Source organism: Pelobates fuscus, chromosome 13 (assembly GCF_036172605.1).
Source record: "Pelobates fuscus isolate aPelFus1 chromosome 13, aPelFus1.pri, whole genome shotgun sequence".
Taxonomy (NCBI): domain Eukaryota; kingdom Metazoa; phylum Chordata; class Amphibia; order Anura; family Pelobatidae; genus Pelobates; species Pelobates fuscus.
In genome coordinates this window covers 13113470-13138007 of record NC_086329.1, presented here as the reverse complement: position 1 = coordinate 13138007, position 24538 = coordinate 13113470, and the positions used below count along the sequence as shown (strand labels likewise).

Sequence of the window (24538 nt, the reverse complement as noted above, 5' to 3'; positions counted from 1 at the left end):
TCTTCCCTGCAGCCATGGACTCGAATATCACAAAGTCGATAGATTACTGCAGGGAAAGGCCAGCGGTAGCCTCTATACCATCTAACACCAGGGGCACCCAGTGGTAATAGCACTACTAAACCCAGTAGTACTGCTTAGCATGTTAATATACTTATGAACCTCAAATGATTGCCTATGCCTGAACCTAGTTAACTACCCTGCACAATTGACAGGGTGGTCCTGTTTAAATTTCTATGCCTAATCTAGATAATGAGTACATGTCAATATGCATAGCTGTCGTATACGCTTTACTCATGTAACTTGTTTTACCCTATGATTTTTATTGTTTTTCATAATATAAAATGTGCCAGCTATTCCTGAGTGCCACGACGCCTGCAAGCTGTTCATATTTATCGAGTCCCAGCAATAACCCAAGCATAACTTGACTGTCCCCTTGTATAACACACTGCTCTGACCTCGCAACCACTATGTCATTCTGTGTAATTCATAACTTTGCTAAAGCTGATGGGGCACGGCGAGTAATGCTGTTATATGACCGTTCTCAGACCTATACCGAAAGCCTGCCGTCCTCTGGTATAGGGTGAATGGGGACATTTGCAATAAGCGGGCATACTGATCTGATACTATGCCTACTGTTCCCGAGGGGAAAATGCCCGGCTATATGAGGAGTACCTCACCCGACTACTTTTTAGGCTAGGTGACCCCACTCAGGTTACCCATCTATGAACAAGCTTGTATATATGCTCTTTAGTCAGCTTTTTAGTTCACTTTCCATATAATTCCTTTTTGTTTTTCTTTAAGTCACTTATCTATCTGTTCCCTGCTGGGCTCACAGCCCATTAGTCTTCTTATGCAAAGGGCCTTGATTAGATAAATGCTACACATAAGTCCAGTAAGCATATGTTGACTGCCTACTGATAAACACAGCTCAGTAAATGAAGCTCCTCCTGGAGGTATAGGAAGTGAATGATAGTCTCTGTTAAGCTATAGACCTTGCAATTTAATATTACTTCCAGTACGTAACTGCCTGAAAAAACACAATGTCTTAGGCTTGATAACCTACACACCACAGTTAATGCTGGCTATAGCTGTTGATTATTGTTTGTGAATACTACTACTTGTTTAAACATAAAAAAAAAAAAAGAAGTGCATGTATACTCGTCTACCCCATTGTTACATATGTCTCAATAACGCATGAGGATTGCCGTTGGGGTACCTCATATGTGTCTGCTCACTTGATATGCACTGCAAAAATAAAGAATTTTAAAAAAATGTACGTTTCCTTATAAAATCTCTGTAGTCAATCATCATTTGAATAAAATGTTTTTACATTTCATGCAAATTAGATGAATTTAAATGTTCGGGCTGTATTGCAAAATCATGGAATATGTTCTTTAATCTGGTATAAATATAAAAAAATAATATAAAAAATAATAATAAATAATATATATATATATATATAAATATATATATATATATATATTGTATGCATGGTCCAACTATCTGCAGAATTTACGGCACAAAATGGGTGGTCTTAAAATGAAAATCGTGTAACGCCATCCACTGAATGAGTTGTGGTATTGTGAATCTCTGGATTCCAACCGAGTGGCAAACGCAAAAGTATATTTTAACCTTTTTTTTGATACAGCATATTAGACTTGTATTGCTTTAATTGTGTATATATAAAAGCATATAAATTAACCCCAAGTATTTCATTTGCCTGGGAGACCACCTAACTAATAGATATCTGTAGATAAAAGGGCTAAAGCATACAAATATGTTTTTTATTATTATTATTTAATTACTATGAATTGTCAGAGACAGAAGAAGTGATCTGAGCATTTGTGACACATCCTGTACATACAGAGTATTTTAAATTGTGATAAACAGGATTTCAGCCGTTGACAAATCCATGTTATAAATGTTACGATGGTGGCCAAATGGCATGCGACTTACCTGCATGGTTATACTTTGCAGAGACTGCTTGATAAGCTGTTCTTCTGCACCAGGCAGAGACTTCATAGACAGATCAGCCAAGAAAATTCGCTTTTGGTCATTAAACTTTTTCATGTATAATAGAATTTCCTAAATTCAATCAAAAACAATGACGATAAATACAAATAACTGTCAATGTTCTGTCTTTGACCCGCAAAGTGGATGTTTAGTGTGAAATGAAAGCATTAACACTTACATGGTATTTTTTAGCATACGATTTGGATTTCATTTCTGCAAACAATTCTTTTAATGTCTGATTTTCTAAATCCAGCCATTCCACAGCCTTTTTCACCTTAATCTAATAAGAAAGAAATGTCGTCATTTTTATTCATAGTAGTTCATTTATCGAGTAATTATTGTCTCCAAGGGGAGAAACCTGTTTCAAGGACTGCAAATCCCATCAAGATCAGCCACATTGAAGACTATGGCGAAAAATACCCAAAATAAAAACAATTGTGTAAAGTAAGTTCTATAATAATAAAAAAACTAGGTATTAATCTAGAACACGTGAAGGTCAGGCACTATTCTTCATTGTTACTCTACAAACATATTTTGTCATTACTATATTGTCATTTGAATGTCCTTGGGCTTGATACAGAAATAAAAAGAGGTAACGTCCCTCTGATATGACAATTCGGTTTAATTTCTCAATATAGAATTTATCACATTTGTTCTCTTTTTTATTTCTCCCTGTGCTTGCCTCTCTTCCTGCCAAGTCCATCCAAACAGAATCACATTTATATCCATAAATCCCCATGAGTCTGCTCAGACAGCTGTCCTCGGTATGTCTGAAATATATAATAACGCGTCCAGCGTTTTAGTGTTCCCTGTGCTGCTGCTTGTATTCCATCCAGGACAGCTGTTACCGCAGGACGATCCGGACTCAATAGAGATTGTGTTTTCGCACTGTACTCTAATTGTTCACAATTTATCAAACAGAGGAAAGGATTCATTCTCCCTATCAACCCTCCAAGGCACAATATGTATCTATCAATCTATCGATCTAACATCATGCATTTTCTTAACCAAATATTTGCCAACATGGGAGCAGAACAATATAACAATTCTTGGGAGGCATTTAGGAGCAATACATAAAGTAGGTTTCCACTCAAGTCCCTTGCATTTTGCAAGAATCTGATTTTACAAAAATCCTTCATTATAAAGAGGTTATTATTATTATCGCCATTTATATAGCGCCAACAGATTCCGTAGCGCTTTACAGTATTATAAAAGGGGGGATTTAACTATAAAAAGGACAATTACAAGAAAGCTTACATGAACTGGTTGTTATAAATTGAGAGAGCATTGAATATCTGCATTCGCAACACTGCACTGTATTCGTCTCTGTCTGTCCAGGAGCCGATCTGGCCATTTTTGCCAAGGTTTACAAAAACAAGGATTTTTATTATGTTTTACATACCGAAATGGCTTTTTTAGGCTCTGCTGCTGGCTTGGAGTAATGCAAGAACTGAGCCACGTAGGTCATGATTGATTTTTCATCCGGATCAGGAACATTTACATCTATAAAGAGAATTCAGAAACAGAAATAGTGTATATGTTAAAGTAGTATAGATTGATAAATGAACTAGTTTACACATTTCATCCTTTTTGTGCTGTGTTCTGGTTTTTTAATCTTCTCTACACCCTCTGTATATTTCTGCAGACCAGGAGAGATTGCTACAGATTTACTGTTGTAGTAATGCCAGTCTAATATATAGTGTCACAAATGCAACTCGATAATTTGCTTGTGTCAAAAATGTGGCCAAAAATAAACAAATTAAATTTAAAAAAAAAAGCCGCTATGTAATGTCACCAAAACGTAACCACTACACCCTATCTATCCAATAAAAGTGTCCATCTTAGACCCTCACCCTCATCATAATATTAACCTTGTGGGTTGATACCATAACCACTACAAGCATCAATATTTCACCCTAATCTGAAGTCAATAATTGACTCTGAATGTTTGACGTCCGACTTTAAATAGTTCACATTTTGAAACAAGCATCAAATGAAAATGTTTCAAGTTTTTAATGTCAGGGTTTTGAAGCATCAAGAAAACCCACTGAATAATAGTGTCCCCGCCTAACATAGAACTATGACGGGAGAAGGAGATTAATTGGAGCTGCACAAAACGTAAAGTAACAGGAATTGCGTTATCCCACCAAAACACGGGAAAAGTCCAGCAACGTTTTAACCCTTAAAAGGAGTCTCTCTCAATGCTTGATAAAGACATTCTATAGGGTTGAAAAGTTCTGTGTTTACCCACTTTTTGCTGTGATAAAACCAGTTCATGTCACCTTATGTTTGATATACCATTCACTAATTTTGTCAGTTATTAGAACTGGAGGGATCCAGGAATCCTTTTCCAGCAACGGACAGTGTGGGTCGTCCACCCTCTACTCGATGTAGACCATTTCTCTTGCTGACCACAGATGGGAGATCGACATAAATTGATGGACATTACCTTAAAGCTTGGTAAAAATATTACAGCCATTATTAGTTCTTTGTTAAATGTATAAATGTGTATTTTAATATTATTTTGTAATTTTAATATTATATATTGTACCGTCTTGTAACAATGGAATGTTTGTGAACCCAGGACATACAATGATACAATACGAATACACAATTAGCTGAGTGAGACAAGCACCAACATGTTTAGAAAAGAAAAACAACAGATCGGTAATGTAAACAATGAAACACACAGCCATGTTAAGGAAAATGTGTTCTGTGATAATGGAAACACATGATTTAACCTATAACTGTCCTCTGCTTGTGTCACGGTGCCACAGGCTGGAGTTAACCTGGCCTGACAAAATTATGAATTATAATTTCTGATTTGGGTTTTTACAATGCAACTGGATTTGAGACGTACCTTCAGGTTCAAGAAGCCTAGGAATTTGTAATTCCTCCTCTGCAATCCGGAAAGCCTCTCGCAAATTTTCTTCATTTGTCCTATCCTTTATTTTTTCCATATCTACACTATCTGGTCTCAACGAGTGAATAATCGCTAGGAACGCAAGACCATTTTTCCAACTCGATTTGAAATCTGTTACACCGATAGACCCTTGCCTGGAAAGGAAGATTTAGAAAATGCGGTCAAGTCAATTTTCAGTGTGGACCAGGGGTAAATAACTTGAGCATTCCAGATGTTGTGGACTATATCACCCCTGATGTGGAAACCCATGATTTTAGGATCATGAACAACTAGCAACTTACAAACACACACTAAATCAGGGAAAAGTTAACATTCTGCACTCCAGATGTTGTGGACTACATCTCCCTTGATGCTTTGCAGTATTATGGCCGGAAGATCATTGTTTGAGATGTAGCCCACAACATCTGGAGTGCCAAAGGTTTCCTCCCCCTGGTGCATTCCATCGGCAACTTATCAACGAGCTAATCATATGGAGAGATAAAGAAAATTGGATACATTAAATATTTAGAATGTTTGCTTCGCACAGTGTTTCAAGGTGCTCAATCCATGGTTATCTATTGCTGTGAATAAGATCACATTTGTTGCAATTTATTTATATACTTGTAGGGTATTCTAGTGAACCATGTTATCTTGGATCTTTATCACCTGAAATCCACCGAAATATAAGCAAAAATAAAAACAAAAACACCCAACAACAAAATGGTCCCACCCGTGAGGTGGCATTTAACAAGGGAAGAAGGAGCAATACAGGCAACTACATCATATTGAGGGGGGGAAACAACCAACATTCTCCAAAACTTGATTTTCCATTTTTTTATGCCATGTACAGTAAGTTGACTTCTAAGAGCATTGTTTGTGGTGCTATGTCTGCCTGCTAGAGGCAGCAGATCGAGGATACTACCTAAAGGCATATGCAACCTTCGGCACTGCAGATGCTTTGGACTAGACCTTCCCTTGATGCTTTGCCAGCATAATAGGTGAAAGAGCATTATGGGGGATGTGGTCCGCAACATCTGCCTACCCCTGACCCAGACTCTACTTACTGTGCGCACTTTTCATTGGCCCACTGAAGGAGCGCCTTTTTGGCAGACATCTTCCACAGAGATTTTGCATTCTTCTTGGTGGGTGGGCTTGCGGTTGGAGTAGCTGCATTCTCACTTTCCTCTTCCGCATTAGATAGAGCTTCTGCAAGACCTTCAATCTAATGATAATTTAAAAAAAAAAAAGGAGAAAGTTAAAATAATTTTATTATTTCAGAGGTTTATTTATTTATAATAAAATACCACGCCGCTTTTGTTGCGCAGAACAGCAAAATACGTTTACAAGCAGGTTGACACATCCAGCATGTTAAAATAACATATACTTAGAAGCTATGAGTTCAGAAGAATGTGGAGCCATGCTTTCGCAATCCGGATGGGTGGTTGGATGATAGCAGGAGAAGGTGATTCATTAAAAGGTAGTTCATGTTAAAGAATCATTTTCAAGGGAAACACAAGATATTCCACCAATAGACAAAATAGCCAAACTGACAGCAAAGTGTTATTACTCGACCCATCTATTCCCCAGACCATGTGCTTAAATCACTTGATTAGTTTCTACATCACTAACTTCTGAAAAAAAAATTGATTTCATTTTAATGTCAGAGAATGTTCCAGCATTCCTTAGTAGTTAAAAAGCAACCTCTTACTGTGCCAAAACACCACATTGCAATGATTCAACTAAAACGTTCCGCAATCCATTTACAGGGTTAAAGATAGGCATGTTGGTGACTTGATGCAGCAACGAGGACGTTGTGATTACGGAGAAGGGGTGCTGGGACATTTGTTCTGTTTGAACCTATTTCTGTACAGCCTTAACTTGCCTAAAATACGCTTCAGTTAAGGGATCGTTGGTCATTCTTCGATTCACAAATTTATTATTGTTGGTCTGGTTTCTTTTACACATTTTAAACATGTTATGTTATTTCTGTGATATTTTATAAATGGCAAAATAAAAATTAACAAACATTTTTCTTTTTTAAATAAAACGCATTGGGCTTTCAACTCCTAGTACTTGTAAAAGTAAATGTATGTCCCAGCTACACAATGCAACAAGTATAGGTCAGGAATATGTAGACTAAAAGGATGTATAACCAGGCCTGACAATGGCCAGATTTAACATAAAAAAAAGGGGGTGGGAGGGAGGGAATGCGTAAACGTAAGTCAATATCAGGATAACAGAAATATGGTAATATGATATAACTAACCAAGTCAGGATTAAAGAAGTCAAAAGAGTCAGTAAAATATCGAAGAACCAGAATAACAAGTACCGGTAACATAAAATGCACTACACAAGGAACACAGAGGAAACCTCGACAGGGCAATGACAATGTGGCTAAAACGTTATTTAAACATAGAGGTGGACCCTGATTGGTCCATGTCACCACCCATGTGACCCCAAAATGTGCGTTGACAGGGTCGCAGTAATGACATGGCACGGCTAGAAGAAATAAATTAAAAAGTGTCATATCAGTAAGGGGCGCCGTGAGAGTGTTGCGTCCCTTTTGCCATCAGTTGGCTTAAGAGCATTTGCTTCCCAATGATCCGAAGTCTGAATTCAAGTGCCGATCGGAAAGGCTGAATAGAACCAAGAGGAGTTACTTCCTGAATGACCCACTCTGGAAGGCTGGAGAAGTGCATCGATTGGGTAAATTCTGTGTCTTATATTTAACGGACACCACATTTATATTGTATATTACTGCTGACAAAGGCCTTGATTTAATAAGCTTTCCAAATGATTCAGTATGGTTATAAAAACTTTACAAACTGTTTATCTACCGAAGGCATCATTAAAGTCTTTGTGAACTGTTGGAGCCAAGTCATTAGTAAAGTTGTCCTAGCTGTACTGAAACGTTTGGAAAGCTTATTAAATTGCGGCCTCTGTTGGCACCTGAGATATACAATCATTATCTGTTCTGAGAATACTTATTTTCAACCTTATAATCACTGCAGAGAATCCTGGCTAAGTTCCACAATAAACAGTCCGTGTCCTTTTGTTTTGGTGGATGTCATCGTAACTTCTCACCCAATAAGAACCGTCCAGCTGTTAATTACTTTATAAATTAACGACACGCAGAATCTACACTATAGGATGTTTAAAGAGGTTCCCCACTTGCAACACATTGTTTCTGTAATAAAATATGGTACATGTACAACTTGGAGAAGCTAGCAGCCCACATGCATGATATAGTAACCAAGCTGTTCTTTCTCCCCATCTGAAAATCCTTGTTACATCATCGGTAACTTCAATGAATATTCTGTGACGCAGTTCATCGCATAAACAACGAAAACACAGGACCCAGTGATATTAGACATTAGATATCTTTGATATCTAATGCTCGCAGAAAAAAATAAATTATATTTATATCAATAATTCTCAGATGTACATCCTGCACCAACAGCCTACCCAAGATATACCACGATAAGGTCATTGTCTCATTAACAAATTTTCATAATAAAAAATAATAAAAAAAAAAACAGACGAGAGGCCGGCTCAGTGTAAGGTAATATTCTGATTTTGGTTTTTAGAGAGGTTTCTCTCGGAGGACAATAAAGTAAAAACGTGTGGAGAGATTAAAGTACGTTAATAATAAGCATGGTTTAATATTAGCACAGTTATTGTTTTTATTAAGGTCTTCTTTACTCTTAAATATTAGTTATATTATTTTTCAAATTCTGTTACGTCTCAAAACAGCAAACTACAAAACACATTCATTCAGACTTCATACTTACATGAAAATGCAAAATTATTTTCCAAATGAGGCCAAGTACAATGGACGGTTTCCCAGTAATGAGGTCCTCGACATGAATATTTATGAGTTTAATCTAAAAAAAAAAAAAAAAATCAAAACAAAAACCTTACTATACTACGGCAACATTTTAGAACAGTGAAAGTAACATTATTTGTTCGAGTTCTAACTTACTGATTGTTTCTCCAAGAAGGTCAATGCAGTTTCAATGTTGCTTCTCGATTGAAATAAATTTCTTCCTTTTTCTCGTTTCTACAAACACACAGAGTAAATGTGGTGAGTAGAATACTGTGATTGGTGGAGAAATGCCAATAAAAGGGACTGTGGTTTACTTACAAGTTCCTCGCCAGAAAGAACTTCAAGCAAGTCCAAGAGTACGTGTCCATTTTCAAGGTCTTTAAACAGATTTGTGATAACGGATGGCTGAGGACGCTGAAAAATAAGACACATCAGTTTAACAGTTTCAGGAGTTAAGATTTCTTTCCCAATAATCAAAAAAGCAAAACACAGAATTAGATGTAGTGGAACAGCACCAATTAATAAAGGTTTTTTTTCCCCATGGTACCCCTTTTCAAAGAAACATTACCTTTTTAGATTCAATTAGATTTAAAACAGAATCCGCTACAAAATCAATCTAAAGTACTCACGAATCAGACTGATCCCAACCGCATGTTAAAGGTGCATTATATACATAAACATACAGAAATCTGTATTAAAACGAATTGCTGATTGGGAGATGGCGAAAACAGACTGCATCATCAATAACCATTTCTGAAATAACCTACTGACACAATGAGCACCTACAGACTCACATATTATTATTGCCATTTATATAGCGCCAACAGGTTCCATAGCGCTTTACAATATTATGAGAGGGGGGATTTAACTATAAATCGGACAATTGCAAGAAAACTTACAGGAACGATAGGTTGAAGAGGACCCTGCTCAAACGAGCTTACAGTCTATAGGAGGTGGGGTATAAAACACAATAGGACAGGAGATAGCAACCAAATAAGGTGGGAGTGAAGCAGAGCTGGAGGAGAGAGTAAAGTGCTGCCCTTTAGGAGAGAGAAAGAGACAGGTATGTGAGGTAGAGGTTACTCTGGGAGGCCATAAGCTTTCCTGAAGAGATAGGTTTTAAGGAAATTCTTAAACAAAAAGAGGGGAGAGTCTGAAAGCGGTAGGCAGGCTATTCCATAGGAAGGGAGCCGCCCGCAAGAAGTCCTGTAAGAGACCGAGAACGGGGCATACCTATGGATCTGTGAAGAGATATAAGAGGGGCTAGAATTGTTCAGTGCTTTATATGTATGGGTTATCACTTTGAATTGTCTCCTATAGGATACAGGAAGCCAATGTAAGGACTGACAGAGGGGTGAGGTGTGAGAAGACAGACTGGAGAGGAAAATCAGTCTGGTGGCAGCATTCATTACAGACTGTAGTGGGGCAATATGGCATTTGGGAAGACCAATTAGGAGAGGGTTACAATAATCCATGCGGGAAATGACTAGAGCTTGGACAAGCTCCTTGGTAGCATCTTGCTTAAGAAAGGGGCGGATGCGGGCTATATTTTTAAGATGGAATCTACAGGATTTGGCAACATACTGGATGTGAGGCCACAATCCAATATGACGCCTAGACAGCACGCTTGCAAGGATGGACTTAAGTGGATACCACTAACTTGAAGGGAGAGCGAAAGAGGAAGATCCGTATTAGGAGGAGGAAAGACAAGGAGCTCAGTTTTAGAGAGATTGAGTTTCAGAAAGCGGGAGGACATCCAGTCAGAGATGGAAGAAAGGCAAGCAGTGACACATTGCAGGACGGCAGGGGAGAGGTCCGGGGAGGAGAGATATATGTGGGTGTCATCAGCGTACAGGTGGTAGTGGACTCCAAATGAGGCAATAAGTTTGCCAAGAGAGGCAGTATAAAGAGAAAATAGAAGGGGACCAAGGACAGAGCCTTGGGGGACTGCAACTTAGACAGGGCGAGGGGATGAGGTATCATTAGAAAAGGAAACAGTGAATGAGCGTTGGGAGAGATAGGAGGAAAACCAAGAGAGGACAGAGTCACAGAGACCGAGCGATTGAAGAGTTTGAAGAAGGAGAGCATGATCAACGGTGTCAAAGGCAGCAGAGAGGTCAAGAAGAATTAGTATAGAGTAGTGGATTTGATATGAAATGCAATGCATCGTTATTAGATAAGTAAAAGAAATACAGGTATCACAATTTGAATATTTGAGGGTTTGAATAATGGGGATGTATGTATGTAAAAATGTTCTCTTAACCAGCTCAGGTACAAATGCAAAAATCTCAAGGTATTCCATTCCATCACAGTAAAAATGAATGATTGATGATGACAGCTGTATGTTTAAGAAATGGCTACCTCCATGATATCCACCATACTGCGGGAATGTAAAAGATTCAGTCCCGGTGAATAATTGTCCTTTAAGTCTTTTTCCATATTTACATGTCATAGTCGCACACGACGCCGGTGGTACATTTACACAGCCCTAGCATACTCGGTTAGAATTGAGCAAATTGTTAATGTTAACATATTATTCGAAACGACTTTGAAATACAACATAATATAATAAATGAGTGCAGTTAGTGAGCAACACTTCTATTTAAGAACCATCCCTCTAACCGCAGTGCACTTTCACTAGTAATCAGCTGTCACCCTGGTACCCTCGGGGGAGTTTCCACCTGCAACAGCAAGCTTTGAAAACGCTACAATTTGGAATGTCAGAATCTGCTATCTGCTTTTTACGGACAATTAGCCTTTAAATAAAGTGGATGGACAGGTTTATGTGGCCACAGGATTCCACTGGAGATAATCATTATGAAGGGTTTAATTACATTTTTTTTCTATATTTGTATTTATTTTTTACAGTTTTTTTATTTGCACTAATATACTAGGCATATTTTTAGAAAAGTTTTTAGTTAAATAAGAAAGAAAAAATATATATTTTTTAGGTTTTGCCTCTCGTGTCTGCAAACTTGAATTACAGATAGGCAACCTTTGGCACTCCATATGTTGTGGACTTCATCTCAAATAATGATCAGTGGTGTATTCTGGTTTTGTTCTGCCGTAGACATGACAAAACCCAGGCACCCCACTCCCCCTTCTAAATTTCTGACATACACTAATACACAGTCATTGTCACACACATTTTCTAACCCACACATACTTTCACTGAAATATACATATTTACAGACATACACACTCACTCATTCACAATTACACACACACACACACACTCACCGACGGACAGTCATATACACTGACAGACACGCATTCACCGACAGACGCACACTCACTCCGTGTAAAACACACACATATACTCACTGACAGATAAAAACTGACAAACACATACATACGCTCAGTGTCAGACACACATTTACAGACACACACTGACAGACACGCATACACACTAACTGACAAACACACATACACACTCCCTGACAAACACATGCACTCTTTGACAGACACACACTAACACTCACTAACAGACACACACAATAACACACTTATTTTTTTTTTTTATTTTTTTTTTTAATTTCAATACACAAAGGCTCCCTACCTTTGGAAATGCTGGAGTGGATTCTTCCCTGGGGTCCAGTGGGGCTGGCTGCAGTTTAGAAGGCACAGGCGGGAGGGCGGGCGGATGGGCAGACAGGCGAACGGCGGGGATGGGAAGCGAGGTAGCTGTAATTCTCATGCTCCGCTCCCTCGTGTGCCTCTTAGTGATGCCGGAGTGGCGTCATATTCTGGCTCCTCCATCACTGAGTTGCGAGTGAGGGAGCTGAGCAGGAAGAGCTCAGGGGAGAGTGCCACCCGCCTCCTACATCAGTACATGCCTGTTTGGGGGGGGGAGGGGTGAAGGGGCCTGAGGTGGCCAGCTGGCCAGCTCCTGGCCCCCCATGACAAGAGGCTGGCAAGGCATCTGCCAGGGCAATTGTGCGTGGCTTTTTTTTTTTTCTTTTTTTAGGGGGAAACTGCATGTTTTACAAAAACTCTTAGAACTTTGAACTTTTCAGAAAAATATGCAAAAAATAAATTGTTAAAGTGTTTGATTTATTTGTATTTCATAACCCAGCATGGAACATATTGAGCAACGTGTAGCACAATATTATAGTTATATCATTTCTAACCGTTCCAGTAGAATGTTTGGTACCTTTGACAGCTGTGAATTAATCCAGTTGGTGAAGGTTTTCTTCTGTGTCCCTTCTTGCTTCGCTGTAAAACAAGTAGAAATATTAAGTAGGTGTTGCACACACACATTATGTGATCTATTTGGCCACATTACATTCAATAAAAGTGGGATTCTTCTCAATATTTTGTACAGAGGATGGGGTTAGACTCGGTGGCAAAATATACAAGGCGGCCCTTTCCAGACCAATGACAGGTTTACCTTTAAAAAGTCTAGTGACTCGATTCTGGTAGTAGAGCCAATTGCCTATCCTAGTCTAATGAATGTAATGAATGTGGGACCCAATCAAGTATTGAATATCTGTCTGCAAGTAAGCCAAGACCATCAGGGAATGTATGCTGTCATGAGGTTGTCATTCATGTCTGTGGCATGTCAGAAATTGATATAAAGTCCCAACACACTCGTTCACGGTGATCTAGGCACCAACACTGGAAAGTCTCATCCATCCCACAAAGAATAAATTAAATAAGATATTGCAATGCTGACATTAATGAAAGACCATAACTACAACTTGTCCGTCATCAGGACGAATGGTCACATCCGTATCAAGATTCTAATCAAGAACTCTGGGTTCCTACATACAGTGACAATCAAATGGCAACACACAACAACAAAGATAACTAATTTTAACATGAACTTAGCCATTCACCATGCCCAGTGCTGGAAGTATCCCTTAACACAGATACATATTTTTATCATTAGCAATAATTTAAACAAAACACACACACAAAAAAAACCCAACAAAATACAGTGTATACTTTTCTTGTCCTGCAATAATTTGCTCCATATCTAAAGTGTATGGAACTTGCAAATTCATGTTTATTAATAATATTTCATAATGATTTCTCCACAGTCCTCTCAACTTGCAAAGAATTTGTAATATGCAAAAAATAAAAAAAAAATAAAAAAAGTAGCCATCGGCAAAAATGAAGACACCGCATGTGTGATATGCAGGGGGGAAGAGAAATATTAATTCATTATGACAGGTTTCTTTTTCTCTCAGACCAAACAGAGAGCAGCAATCTAATGAGCGTGAGCAAAAAAAAATAAAAAAAAAATTTGGAAAGCACTGTGGGCTATGTTGGCGTTCTATAAATAATAACAACAACAACAAATAACAATAAAAATGATAATTTTCTTACTTTAGTCACTTCACTCAATAAATAAAATAATTCTGCTTATGTTAATAATTGGGATTATTCATTAGCCACGAATTACCGAGAACAGGCACAGAAGTTGTGACTTTTACTCCTAATTATACAAATTAAAAAAATGGCAGAGTTGGACAATTAATCAAGTTTAGCCATTTTCTCTTAAAATTTAAGAACCCCGATCAGTGTATATATTTATGTGCAGTAGGGCCGTCTTTACCTACTCTTCCTATATATCAGAGATGTTTTGCTGTAATTGTGTATAGTATCTAAACTGCGGTTTCGCTTCACAGTGACTCACATGTTAAATCTTGGTACAGTACACAAAACAGCATGTTAGAAAACAAGTATCTAAATTTGGCGCAATACGTTATAATCCACTTCAACACCTTGCCAGAATGCTCAGTATGTCCGGAAAAACCCTAACAAAACACACAATGGGGTCTGTGTGTCGATGTGGACTTGGACTGAAAATGTAGGGCTGGCATGTAATATTATGCATTGTGAGTGTCTGCAACACATGGTCTTAAATTATTTAATCTCAAGGGCACGGTGAAATTAACAGTTTGGAACAAAACATTGTTTTTGTTTTGCAATAGTGTCTGTGTCATGTAGACATAGATATACAGAAACAACAGTACTCACCCAGTGCCAAAATGATCCAGCGTAGCACTTCGAGCGATAATATATAAATGGAGCAGACACTCAAAGAGAGAGAGGAACCCTAATTACACCTACTCTGAGCAGAGTCCGTAAAAATAAACCTTTGGATGCCTGGTCCATTCGTCTTCTAAACATGGCGTTCTATCATGATAGTGAATACAATGTTGTAAACTGTAGCTATGCTGTTTAATTTATTTAATTTTTTTTTTAAACCACAAACCTAGAACTTGCGTTCTATCCTGCAGTTTGCACTGCATGGTAACTCTGCAGCACAATACCTTATTTATACATCTACAAACTTACAGTTCTGTAAATTTTTCGGATTTTCATGAAAATGAAATTAATAAAAACAGCATTGGAATTTTTCCTAAAAATCTAACATAAAAACTAAACCTGAGCACGGAGCTGCGGTGGTTATTGGTGCTTAGAATGGCGCCCAATGATGCCTCCCAAGTGACACTTCTTGTTCAGACCCTGACAAAACCCATACCCAGATACTATTAAACAAAAAGATAATGTATAAAGATCTGTATTATCAGTCCTTAGAGTGACCAGACTTAATGGTAGCAAATAGAATGCAATAGAATGCAAGCCAAGTTAACAGATCTGAGAAATTCCGAACAACAAGTTAAGGTCAATACCAAAATATCATGAGAAGCAAAAAGTGTGCCGTTAGGTCAAAGAGAACCACAACAGGCGTCTGACTACAGGCAAAAGCTAATTACCCAAAGACTTATTACTATAGATTCGTGTCAGTCCTGGGCAACAAAATGTTTTGATGGGTTGACAGGATTGCCAAATCTGGCATTTTCCATCTGTTGGTGAACCACGGCAAACACCGAACAATGGAGCTATACAGATCGTAGAACGGAGATATGAAATTGGGTTTATAGACTATAAACGGGTTTCAGTAGAACACAATTATGGTATATTCAGCATTAATGTATATCCTGTGTACGATGATATTGGAGATTTCGGTTCTTTGAAAAAAATCTGCTATTCATTGCGCCCTAGGGCGGGGGCTGAGTGCAAGTGACACATATGACAAACATTACTTGCCCTTGGCTTCCTTTGGGCCATTAAACGCCTAGAAAAGCAAAGTGCAGGAAATGTTTGCTGATTACATTATCTCTTACATTAGGCTAACAAGAGAAAGAGTCAACAAAAGTCTGAAACTCAATGCAGAGGTAATGCCCAGACGTTTTAAAGGAACAGTAACCAGAAAGAGACATTTATTTAATTCTATAGAATGGTGAACGAACATCCATAAGGCGTACAGAAACCATGAATTCTGTATAAATAGGAAATCCCAATATTTAACCTAGCATTCCAAAGCACGGACATCATAGATATGGAGGGCAGATTGACTGAGCTCGTCTTCGATGCTTCAATTTTTAACTGCAATTGTGGCCCTTATTTGCGCTCATTGTGAGACAATAACAGGAATGTCATTGGTCTTTTGTAGTGGCGTTTTTATGGGGGTGCTGGAGGTGCCATGCAATCCCCAAACACCCTTGTAGTTCACACGCTGAGCCAGATGGATGATAAGAGAATGTTTTAGTGTCTGTACGTGTCTGTGTGGTATGTGTGTGTGTGTGTCTCTCTCTGTGTGGTGTGTGTGTGGGTGTGTGTCTGTAACAGTTTCCATGTATATCTAGGTTTGTGGTGAACCCATGTTATTATTAAGTTCTAGATTCTGCCCTAGTGTTCTGTTTATGTTTAAAAGGCTGTTTGTTTGTTTGGTTTTTTTTGTGTGTGGGGCAGTAAACTTAAATTGAATAGGTCCTTATTGACCTAGAGAAGGCTGTAACAGGTGTACATAAGGGATAAATAGAAGCTGAATTATAAAATCGATGTAAGGTAAAAGGGTTGAAAAGAAAGTACTTTATAAAGAAATAGGATAGCGTGGTCACAGCTTTGATTCCTTTCTCAAATTATTTACTGTGAATACAATTCGGAGAATAGTTATATAGGAGAAAAGGAAAATGTGTTTTATACAATATTAAATCGAGAACACACTGGTTATAATGCCTAAAGTTATGAGCTCAAAATAACACAAAACTTGGCATTCAGAAATTGGGTAGCACGAAGTTAAAAAGGAATTTGACCAAAATGTCACAGTTTAATCCGAGAATATATCTTCTAATAAAACTGTCCCACGGACAAAAGAGAAATCCACCAATTTCTCGTACGCCAAGATTCACTCTTTAAGTGAGACCACACAGACTTTTGACACAAAATAACAATACAAAAGTCACAAACCCATTCAACACACTAAACCGTGGAGCTCTAGAGGAGGCAGAAAAATAGATCTGATGCAATTTGAGCATTTTTACACAGCGATCATAATGAGATTTTGTCAAATGTATTTATTTCATAACAGGCAATCGGATTTCTGCTTAAGATCAAACCCTTCAGTAAAAGTTACCAATTTGCTAAATATTCAGAGTTTTATTTTTGTCTTCTGAAAAGTAACTTACAAATTTATTTTTGAAATAAGTACAAAAAAGTAAATTAAAGAAACACTGTAGGCACAATACCCATACCAACAGATTGAAGTGGTTATGGTGTCTGGAGTCTATGGATGTTGGGTCACCTAGCACTACTAAACAGTGAGTAAACCATTCATTAATGATGTGGGGCCTAGCTTTCACAGGCACCATAACCACGTAAATGTTCACTTCAATAAAACATACAGCCACATATAAAAAAAAATTACATTTATATTAAAGATTAAGCAGGTGCAGTTCAATTCAAGGCACAGCCCTGGCACACTATGCAAATTGTGGAGGAGAACAGAAACATTGTTCTAGTAATGGAACTCAACAGGAGAAAAAATAATTAAGAAAAAAATAAATATACACACACACACACACACCGATATATATAGATATATATCTATATAGAAGCCAGATTTGGCAATCCTGTCAACCTATCAAAACATTTTGTTGCCCAGGACTGACACGAATCAATAGTAATAAGCCTTTGGGTAATTAGCTTTTGCCTGTAGTCAGACGCCTGTTGTGTTTCTCTTTGACCTAATGGCACACTTTTTGCTTTTATGATATTTTGGTATTGACCTTAACTTGTTGTTCGGAATTTCTCCGATCTTTTAACTTGGCTTGCATTCTATTTGCTACCATTAAGTCTGGTCACTCTAAGGACTGATAATACAGATATTTATATATTATCTTTTTGATATATAGAGATATATAGATATATAGATATATATATGCGCAATGGAAACATGCTTGCATTTCAGTCTTGCCAGGGAAATTACCAATTGAGAAGCCTGTGATTCATAGACGTGTTTGTGTACGCGTGCAGCCACAGAGGATGCAGGAGTCATGGAGGATGCAACCAGGTGAAACAGAGCCCCGAGGACACGCACACGCACTGGATGAGAGGACATGCAAACGCATCCATTTGATGAATAAATTGTGTTTGAACTTTCATTTGTTTGAAGTAATTTCCACAAATATATTACAACAATTCTGAACTGTGGATTTTTTACACCATTTTACTTCTAACCGCAATATATTCTTTTATTGGATCAGTGTATATTCACCCCTGTGGAGGCGAATCAAGACTAGATTTACAAAATCATACTGTGATTATTTTTTTCCCTTTTTATTAAGGGGAAAACTACTTGACGTGCCGACACGTTTTAGAATATTTGTGTTTGAAGGTTTATAGGAATCACCTTTCGTGTGCTTGGCAGTTTTTACTTCACTAGTTTTATTTTGTTTAAGATTTTATATTGCGCTTTTTTGATTGTATTTTAGATTTGTCAGTTCTAGAACAGAATTGTGGATTTCTAGGTTAAATCTATATTTTTTTTTCCAGATGTCACAAACACATTTTAGTAAATATATTGGAAACGTAAACAAAATATTAACGTTCCTTAGTGCAAAAAAAAAACCCCACCCAAAAAAAAAGGAGATATAATATATTCAACACATTCGGGGCAGCATTCAGTTCAGCAGCTCATCTTCCATTTCAAAAGAAGTTTGTTACAATGAAGCATGTTTTAATTTAAATGACTCTGAACATAACAAAATATCTGTAAACCAACTAACGTTTCCTGATCTAAACATTTAGGAAAGCATTGGATTGGCTTAGATTGTCAATTCTGATTATCTCAGCCAAAGAGACGGGGCGGGAGCGGAGCCAAATGCAGCACTGGCCAATCAGCATCTCCTCAAAGAGATGCATTGAAACAATGCAGGAAAGTTCAGTGTCTTCATGTAGAGCATGGAGATGCTGAATGTCAGTCACACTGTGCAGCACTACCCCAGGAAGCACCTCTTTCAACCATCTGAGTTACTGCCACTAGAGGTGTTCCTAGGGAGTAATGTAAACCTGGCAATTTTCTCTGAAAAAGCAGTGTTTACTGCAAAAAGCCTGCAGGGATGGACCATACTCACCAGAACAACTATATTAAGCTGCAGTTGTTCTGGGGAATATAGTGTCCCTTTGAAACTCAAAATTATTTCAGTTTAACATTTTTGACACTCTCTAAGCATCTACAGAGTTCAGTAGTGTTTGGGAGGGGTGAGTTATTGGGATCCAAGCACCACCTACCAACTTTGAGATGGGATTCTGGCTGCTGGGTACGCACTCTGTTAACTGTGCACACAGCAGGAGTTAAACATAAACATGTACATCAAGTAGCCGTCTTGTGGTTTTGAGCGTCCCAGGCAGACAGTCTTGGAAATAGCGATTAGGAGCAAAATATTCCTTTCACGCTGCCTGTCTTCTGTTATCACCACCAACACTATAGCTTTAAGTTTACACTGCCCAGCAAAACTTCAATCCTGCTTGACTCCCCGGTAATGGGGCAAATTGTTTAGCAACGGTTTGTCCTGTTAACTGGGACCCCACCAGGCTCCTTGCTTCTAACATGACGAGCTGCTTCAGCTCTGCAAAAGCAGGGAGCCAATCCAGTCGCCATTGATTGGCTGAGAGTTTCATCTGACCGCTCTCAGCCAATGAATGGCACACGGAGATAAAATGCACAGAATTGACATCAGACATCCTGGAACTCTTGTTTGATGGCAGCATAGTGACCCTGCTGGAGGTTTAATTGAACCTCTTGAAGCAGAAGGGTTAAACTCTGTTTTTCTAAGCGATCCACTGCACATACAGACTCCAGGCACCATGAGCACTTCAAATCAATGCAGCAGTTATGGTGCTTGGAGTAACCCATTAAGGTAACACTGCCATGGACTGGGCTGGTAGGCTGAAAACGTATACAATTAAAACATTGTGTTAGAAAAGGGGTGTTTTAAAAAAAAAACACAAATTTAAAGGGGCCAAATAATGATACTGGATTCATATGAATGTATTAAAAACACCTTGAAAAGAAAAGAAAAAAAAAAAGGACACCTCTGCAGTAACCTCAGGGACATAAAGTCGCTTTTAGGCTGGAGGATGTTAGGATTAGAGCACCAAGTACAGCGGTTTACGCGGCACTGTAATGACACTAAACTAATGCCTCATTCCTTTTCAACGTAGTGAAATTATAATGTTGCTTTAATTATTGACAATGTTGTTAGTCAAGAACTTTAAAGTAAATCATTCTGCAGTTGGTTCCTCAGGGACACTAGTGTGCATGCGCAATCCTAAATAAAATTAAAAAAATAAGGCTGCCAGTCTGTACAGGGATACCAAAATGAATTAAGGCAATTTTATTGGACCCAAGTGCTGGACACTTGGATCCAATAAAATTGCCTTATTTATTTTTGGAGTGCCTGGATCCTTTTTTTCTGTGATTACAAATTACTTCAAGGGGCTGGGGGGCTGGCGGCTGGCCCTTGGTCTGGTTCCACCCAAGATCTGCTTACTAAATTAATTTCACCTATTTTATTATTACTCATCTAATCTCAGTCTCATAGTATTTCTGCTTAATATCAAAATATAACACATACGTATGTCACAGAGAGGATGGATTGAGACAATGCTTATTGTTTAAAGAATATTATAACTGATTGAGAGTTAATGATCGAGAAAATAGGCGCCAAGAGAATTATATTATAAAGAGCTGATCATGTCAATGAAGGATTAAATGACTCCTCACGTTCATTCTTGCTCGACTAACAGGAGTTAGAAAGGAGGATGGACATTGTTGGATTGTAACAATTAGCTCAGAACTTCTTTTCAAATAGTCTTTATTAAACTTTTCCAAAAAACTATAGGAACAACAGCAGCTAAGGGAAAGGGTACAAAAAGAAAGGAAAAGGGGGAAACTATTCTCCATCCACCAAAATATATAAATATACCTTAAAAATAGAACATTGTAAAATATAAAAATACAATCATAGAATGTTACATCATAAATGTAATGTCTGAATGAACAACGAATATAAAATATAGTCCAAAGAAATCTATATTTTAGTGGAGAAACACCCCCCTCCCGTAAAATTCAACAGGCTCAGAACTGCTAAACACACCAGATAGTGAATAAAGTCTCTGCTTTAGTATCGAAGCAAGGTCACAATTAATGCCTGCCACGTCAGAGAAAATGCAGGGTTTACATTGCTCCCAGTAAATCAGAGGTGCTTCCTGGGGTAGTGCTGCACAGTGTGACTGACATTCAGCATCCCCATGCTCTACATGGAGACACCGTACTTATCTGCATTGTTTCAATGCGTCTCTTTGAGGAGATGCTGATTGGCCAGTGCTGTATTTGGCCAAACCCTCACAAAACGGTTACCACAATGGCTTTGTATTTATTTACCAACTGACCCAATAATATAAAATCGCACTAGCCAAGATACAATTTACGCACAGATGCCACCAATTACAAAACAATGTTGTCATCATTGGTTTTAATCTGTTACATCCAAATTGTCAAAAAAATAAATAAAGACATAAAAACTATTACGAAGATCACTCATTTTTTCTATTTTCTTTAACCGCTTTGAAATTCTTTTTGGTTGAAAATATTCCCCGGCAGTACCATTGATAACAATGCATCGGTTTGTGTTTTATATGAATCTGTGATTAGCTCACAGAATCAGGAAACCACTAGCATCCAATCTCTGGCTGCCCAGCGTTTACTTATTACTTTTTCAATTTACAAATATAGGCCAATCTCTTATAAAATAAGAACATACAATATACCTGTAATTGTACCAGGCGTGTGTGGGGTTTGTCCACATCAAAATCCTTTTAATCCACACTCAGATAAATTGATTAGTTTGGGTGTGGATTAAAAGGCTTTTCATTTGGACAAATTGGCCAAAACTAATTCTTAAACAAGTCTATATAGTCTTCAATACGTAGAATCACTGCAGGAAACACAATTCTATTCAATCTTCCTGCTTTGGAAAGCCTCATATTTCTTAAATAGTGTTTCATCAGTGCTAGGAGTCGAGTTGCTGGAAATATCAGTTCGTGCTCTCCAATAACATGTTATGTATACACCCCTCGGGGACTGAGGTATATGTACATCTGGGGATGAAGATGAGAAATTTGCACCTACAGCTGCAGGCTACCCGGCCGTCACTTTAATTTCACCTGAAAAGCAAGATTCACAAGGTGTGGCTAATGGTGGAGTTTGACTACACCAGGTAAATAAAAAACAGCCAACATGGAGAATTTCTCCAATTCATGTATTTCGATGTCAAATTTAAAATTCAGTTAGAATTCCTGTCAATTCATGCAGTACATTTGCTCATTGGCAAAGAGCAATCAGATGACACATTAGGCCATTGCAGGACTTGGCTTCTGACATTCTGACCGTAAAATTGGTTTAAACACTTACAACGGGGAGCACCAGGGCACTCCTGGCACCATAACTAGTGAGCTGGAGTGGTTATGGTGCAGGGAATGTCCCTTTAAGTATAGCACAGGCAAGTGTGAACAGGACAGAGAGACCACACCTTATTCCAATCCATTTCATAAAAATATTATACACTCAGCAGACAAAACACCATATACCAATTTCTCTCTATAATCAAGCCGTCAGCAAAAAAAATAAAAATAATAAAGCTGTCCTGCCCTTGCACAGATGGTGCAGAAATTATATGTTTGCACGATGAAGTGTAATTCTGTCAAGTCTTGAGGTCAATGGGCGGTAGCCAGCCTCTAGACTTATATCATCACAACTACTACAATCAGCTGTAGTAGGTATAGTGAGCGGAGTGTCCCTTTAAAAAGAAAATTGAATTTCTACAATATGATGTTTACTTGTTAAGCTGGGAGTTTTGAATAGCAGAGCAGGGCAATGCAGGGAACAACAGCAAAATGTCAATCACATGACCCTAGTGGAAACATTAATCGAAGTGGTTATTGTTAAGCTATTTTGGACCAAAATGTGCGACTCTCCACAATCTCCGTTTCACGTAAGTTTGTTTCCTTCCAACGCAAAACTTAAAACGTCAGTTTACCTGGTTACGCAGCACTGACACGGCAAGTTTAAAGCATTTTCTCCAACCTTTTATCAAATACGTATTCGAAAGAACAAAAGGATGTCAACTCAAACAAGGAGCTTAACTTAATAGACTCAGTCTTGTAAAATAAATGGCCCCATGCACTTAGCATTTAATATACTCTGTAATAAGGAATGGCTGATTTGTGAGGACGTTTTTTTTAAGTACGTACATATTTCCCTATGTGTCCAAACAGGTTTTATAACCTGAAGCGACTCTGTTAGAAAATCGCATATTTCATTTGTACCAAAGGCAACGATTCCAATTAACTAAACGAGAAGTTCACAAACTTTGCTACCGTGACATTTCTATGTGAGCGAATGTTATTAAACGCTATTTTTGTATAGGTTAAAGTAAACATTTTTGATGGGGGTAGAGCTCCGGGTGGTGGTACATGATTCATACTGAATGCGTAGCTAAGAATTAATGGAAAAGTGTCAATTATTTTCGTGTTTATCATGAGCTCTGTTTAACCAAGAGGAGTTGTTTCCTAAATAAATAGGGCGTGGTGAAAATACCTCCGCCATTAATTGAGGGTTGGCCAAATCTCATACAGACATTCCAGGTAAGTTGACATAATCGATCCTGTGTGTGCCAAAGAGCACCCAGCTAAGATCTGGATTAATTTAATATTTGGGGAAGTACTGGAAATCGGTGACTTTTTGGACTGCATCCTCATAATCCTCTAACAAGCCTCAAACAGACCATCACTCTTCTAATTGGCATTGGATTTAAAACTATGCATTTATTGGGGTATAAACATGGAAAGCACAGTTCTTCTTATTGGGCAAAGGATGAAATACATTACGGTCATATTATTCTAAGGGGGTTTAAGGTAGGCATAACAACATCTATATATAGACTTTTACAGAAATCTGTGTGTACTGGCCCCTTGTACATTGGTGATATTTCACTAAACTGAACTGCAGTGAGATAAAATCCAGTCGGTTTTCTTAAATGTTGCCATTTGGAGTTTAATCTGCTACAATACGAATTTTAGTGAATTCTCTGTATAGACAATAGTTAGGTGTACATCTGGCACAAACTGCAGAGCAAATAAACAAAATAAAATCAATAAAAAATACCAAACACCTATTAATCTAAGCGGCCATGCCATTTACTTGGAAGGCTATTTTTAGAGCAAAAATAAAATACGATTTTTTTGTTGAGCAAAATTCTCTTCAACAACAGAATTTTTTTTTCTAGGTAACAGACAATTTTTGTTCTCTTCCAATTTTAGTTTTTCCTTCAGGACTCCGTTTAATAGAGAACCTCCACATGTTAATGTTATTTCTAAATTAGAGAGTCTTTAAGATTTACTTTAAAATGAATGAACTATGTACATGGCATTAGATTGGC

At 37.9% G+C, this 24538-nt stretch overlaps 1 protein-coding gene across 1 annotated transcript in view; it reads right to left on the bottom strand.

The window, feature by feature from the left end:
* Positions 1-24538, bottom strand: part of SYNE2 (spectrin repeat containing nuclear envelope protein 2) — a 257761-nt gene that overhangs the window by 209442 nt on the left and 23781 nt on the right. Inside the window, exons 3-11 of the mRNA XM_063440109.1 lie at positions 12895-12956; positions 9060-9155; positions 8898-8975; positions 8707-8799; positions 5980-6137; positions 4874-5070; positions 3416-3516; positions 2192-2293; positions 1957-2085 (exon numbers count right to left, since the gene is read on the bottom strand). Coding sequence (XP_063296179.1) covers positions 1957-2085; positions 2192-2293; positions 3416-3516; positions 4874-5070; positions 5980-6137; positions 8707-8799; positions 8898-8975; positions 9060-9155; positions 12895-12956 — 1016 coding nt within the window. The remainder of the gene's footprint in view (positions 1-1956; positions 2086-2191; positions 2294-3415; positions 3517-4873; positions 5071-5979; positions 6138-8706; positions 8800-8897; positions 8976-9059; positions 9156-12894; positions 12957-24538) is intronic.